At 41.3% G+C, this 4,715-nt stretch overlaps 1 protein-coding gene across 1 annotated transcript in view; it reads left to right on the plus strand.

Annotated features, from left to right (window-relative positions):
- The window catches only part of Slc30a9 (solute carrier family 30 member 9), a 52,310-nt gene extending 49,235 nt beyond the window's left edge, over positions 1-3,075 (plus strand). Inside the window, exon 18 of the mRNA XM_028765285.1 lies at positions 1,800-3,075. Within this exon, the coding sequence (XP_028621118.1) occupies positions 1,800-1,844 (45 nt within the window). The 3' untranslated portion in view covers positions 1,845-3,075. The remainder of the gene's footprint in view (positions 1-1,799) is intronic.
- Positions 3,076-4,715: the final 1,640 nt, after the last annotated feature.

Here is a 4,715-nt window from a genome sequence, read left to right on the forward strand (position 1 = left end):
TTTTACCATGCTAAGTCTGTCATATGTACACATGTGTGCTCTGTTTTGCTCCATAACAATGTCACAGGCAAGGATTTGATGAATTCATAAAATGAACTCAGCCAGTAAAGTAGAGAACAGTGTAGTAAAGTAGAGAACCTCTTGTATTTTGTCACTGTTCTTCCTATTGGCCTCTAAGAAAGTAAAAAGTATTTTGTCTTTAAATAGAAAATATTTTAATGCAGGGTGGTGGTGGTGGTAGTGGTGCACGCCTTTAATCCCAGCACTTGGGAGGCAGAGGCAGGTGGATCTCTGTGAGTTCGAGGCCAGCCTGGTCTACAGAGTGATTTCCGGGACAGCCAGGGCTACACAGAGAAACTCTGTCTCTCACCAAAAAAAAAAAAAAAAAAAGCCTCAAGAAAACCTGAGACTTTAGTCAAAGATGAAAGGCTTAGAAAAGCTAGAGTGTAGTACTGGACACACTCTTACATTATTCTGTGCTTTCGGTTTAGTTGGAGGTAATCCCACTTTATTACCTCTGTTACTAGTAATATTGCTTCATATATTAAAAGAAAAAAGAATTAGTTTCACTTTACCTGTATGGGTGTTTTGCCTATATGTGTGTATGTTTGTATACCACATATGGACAGTATCAGAAGAGGCCATCGGACCCTCTGGTACTTGGTACAGGCAGTTGTAAGCTACTATGTGGCTTCTTGGAACTGAACCTGGGTCCCTTGTAAGAACATCAAGTGCTCTTTACTGCTGAGCTATCTCTCCAGTCACTTCACGTTTTTGCAAAAATGGGAAGTATTAGAAACTGCAGTTAGCTTAAAGATAGCTGGATCCCCTTATATGTCTCTGTGCCCAGTCTGTCATGCTTTTGATAGTTTTGATTTAAGAGTAAGAAATGAGTTTTATTCGACTGTCTCCTCTGGCTAACATGTGTTTAAAACAAACAAACAAACAGAAAAACAAAACCTTTAATTTGTTTGATGTTTGTTTTTTAAATATCACTTCATTGTAAAGAACATTCAAATAGTTGATCATATGGCGTGGGCCTTTAATCCCAGCAGAGACAGGTAGCTCCCAGCCTAGTCTATGTAGTGATTTCAGGGACAGCCAGGGTTATATAGAGAGACCCTGTCTCCAATAAACAAAAACCCAACAACAACAAAAATCGCACAGTTAAGTTTAATGTAAGCCACTCAACAAGCATTTGTCCAGGCCGAGTCTATGACTCTCAGTGGACATTGTTGTGATTACAGTTGGCATTCAGTTCCAAAGCTGTGGTACTTCACTATCAGTTACGTTTTAGTCATAGGGGTATGTGTGTGTGTGTGTGTGTGTGTGTGTGTGTGTGTGTGTGTCGGGGAGGGGGGATAAGGACAGACTTATTTTAAAAACTTAATCTTCGCTTCTTTTTAGCACAGACTTGCCCTCGACCATGTGGACTACTAAACTACATCAAGCAGTGCTAGAAACATGCTCATTCAGATTGGGATTGTTTTGTAGTGATTTTCTTTTCACTATGAAAGGGGACATTACGATTTTTAGTGCTTCTATGCTTGATGTACGCAAGAACTGTAAAGCATCTTTGTATTAATACATGAACGAACTCAGGGAAGCAGGGATACTTCCTGTATAGTTTATAATATATTCACATTGATCTTTTTTTCTTATGTATAGATTCTACTTGCTAGTATAACAAATGTTTTTAGTTGCTCTAGTCCAGTGATCAGAAAGAATTGGGGGTGGTGGGATAGGAGGGGGAAGGTTTTGTTTAGCTATGAATAATGTTGAAATTTTTTCCTTTCCAGAAACGAAATCCTGAAGTTCGGCATGTAGATCTTGAGATCCTATAGACAGGATGAGTGCGTCACTTGGGCCGTGGAGATGTCTTCCTCCCCACTGAAGGGGTCCGTGCCGTCCAGAAGCCCAGCCTTTCCAGATGGATGGGAAGTGTCTTTGACGGGCTGAGCGATTGAGCAGGCCGCAGGACTCAAGCGCTTCTCTTCTAATCATGTCTTTGTGCTTCTGTAGGGACATTGCTGCTTAGGTCACCCACAGTCTGATTTCAGCCAGTCCATGTTGAACCATGAAATCATGTTTTCTTTCTTAACGTGGTACGACGTGTCCCTGTGAACTTGAAACTTAGGTTACAGCGGAAAAGTTTGGTCCACCAAAGTCCTAATCTTGAGTTTTCTGGCTAAACCTCGTTGTGTGATTTGTAAACAGTCACTGTGTTTTGAGGGCTGTCTTTCCTGCCCCGTTGGGAAAGTATTTCTGTGTCCTTGGTGGCTTTGACGGAACACTGGGAGGTGCACTCTCCTAACGTCTTTGTCCAGAAGCAGATGTTCATTCCAGAAGCAGCACACTTACTGAGTGGAGGGAAGACATCTCCACATCTTTCAGATCATAGTTGTTGCCACTTTGTAAAATTTCTCTCTCTTTTATCTTTTTCCTTATTTAGTTTAATTTTTGTAATGTTAAAAACGTGATCCTAGATGTATGACTTGTTTTAAACTGGCTTCAGTGCCATAGTGTTTATTTACTGGAAATAATGCATTTGTAAATGTTTTACCATTCTGTAATATTGACTAGAAATATTTATAATTTTACAGGCAGGATAACATTTTGTTTTTAATTTATTTAAGAGAAGGCACTACTTGTGTAAATGTGATCCTTGGGATACCTTTTGCTTTGAGAGAAAAGTAAATCTCTTACACTGAAGCGTGTGTTGTGGTTTTGTGTGTTCTCAGAGCCAACAGTGTCTCTGATATCCTGCAGTTCAAGTGGGCATTTAGCATAGCATATTGGCTATAACACATTATGAAAGGAAAGACCTCGCTGGTGACTGTGAGATGTCGAGAGAAAGGACATTCAGTTCAGTAACTACAGCAATGAAAAGCTGCAGCTGTCTGCCCAGACCACTCATGAGCTGTGTGTGAGTGGCGGCTGCCCTGCTGGGGAGAGTGCCAGACACACAGCCTCACACCCCTGTGAGCTCAGTGTCTCCAGACTTTCTGAGCTGGAAGTTCATGTATTATAGAAAACTGTAATGTGGAAACAAAAAATAAATCTCTGATTAAAGGATTTGTTACAGTAGTTTTCAATACAGAAATGACACTTGGTGGAAAATCCTGAGAATTTGTAATGTGCTTTGTGCACCGTAGGGAGCCTACTTGTTATCCTGTGTTCGTGTTTGAGGAGGGTCTTTCTGTGGAGCTCAGGCTGGCCTGGAACTCACTACATAGGGCCTAGGCTCTCTGAAGATGGGAAATTGGGGCAGCGGGATAGAAATTGGGTAAGAGTACTGGCACCAAGCCTTCCAACCTGAAACTGCTGTCTAGGACCTACATATGGATACAGAAAGCTGACTACTCCACTTGTGTGGTGTGGTATGTTCCTGTCCCCCCAAATACATGTAGAACATTAACTTTCTTTAAGAAATAAAATGGTTTCTGGGCAGTGGTGGTGCACGTCTTTAATCCCAGCACTTGGGAGGCAGAGGCAGGAGGATTTCTGAGTTCGAGGACAGCCTGGTCTACAGAGTGAGAGTTCCAGGACAGCCAGGGCTACACAGAGAAACCCTTTCTCGGAAAAAAAAAAAAAAAAAAAACTAAAATGGTCGAGCCAACAGAGCTCAGTAGTAAAGTACTTGCCTGGCATGGGCAAAGCCTGGGCTTGGTCCACAGCCAGTGAGTTTCCAGCGTGCATAAGTGATACCCAGAACTTGCTTCTCTGTTCTCACAGGCTCAGATTCCTCACTTCTTAAAAACTGTCGACCTGCCGAGACTCACCTCTTAGTTTCTGGTTCCTCCCAGCCTTCGAATTCACCATTCCCTGTCATTGGCATATGGGAAAGAGCTACTTGTATCCAATGAACTTAGTACAACTCTTTTGAATTTTTTCACATAATTGAATAGCAATAATTAAATCCTCAAAACAGATGTCCAGAAATTATTCCAAATAGCATACATATTTTTTTAGGACCTAAAGAAGCGCTTGTCTGTGAAGCACAAAAGGCTTGAACGGAACTCTTCAGAGCTTGTGTAAGGCTAGGGCACTTCCACAGGTCTACAATCTCAGTCCTCTCGGGAAGTGGGAGGCAGACACGGGGGAGGCTCAAAGGCAGGCTAGCTTGATGTGCACAGAGGTCAGAGGTGACCAACAAAGTGACTGTCTCAAGGTGGACTGCCAGCACCAGGATTGACCTTTGACCCCTTCTGTGCACGTATTTGTACACTATACCCCTGTGAATAAGTACATATGCACATACATACACAAAAAGACCCATTTTCTCATATTTCTTTGAATTTTTAAATCTGATTTGGGTTAAGCATGTAACCTTAAATAATAATTTGAAAGTATGTCTTTCTAGTTCTGGTATTTTAGAGACTTTATATAAGTTTGGCATAAAAGGATGCAGTGTATTTGGAAATGTGTGTGAAACCAAGAAATGGATGACCCCATTTTTTTTTTCTCTTCTGAACTAAAGCCAAATTACAATTTTAAACCAGGGCCAATGAGATGGCTAAGACAAAAGCCCTCGCTTGGTGCTAAGCCCAGTGACCTGAGTTCAGTCTCTGGGACACACGTCTGTGTGTTTAAATGCTGTGGACCAAAGCAAGATTTAGATAAACAAAGATAAGAATTTAGAGAAACTAGACCTTAGTTTAAAGAAAGAGGCATAAATTATCCAGGTTTTAATTTTCTTTTTAAATTCAGTCGGC

The sequence above is a fragment of the Grammomys surdaster genome, unplaced genomic scaffold (genome assembly GCF_004785775.1).
Source record: "Grammomys surdaster isolate TR1022 unplaced genomic scaffold, NIH_TR_1.0 150, whole genome shotgun sequence".
Taxonomy (NCBI): Eukaryota; Metazoa; Chordata; class Mammalia; order Rodentia; family Muridae; genus Grammomys; species Grammomys surdaster.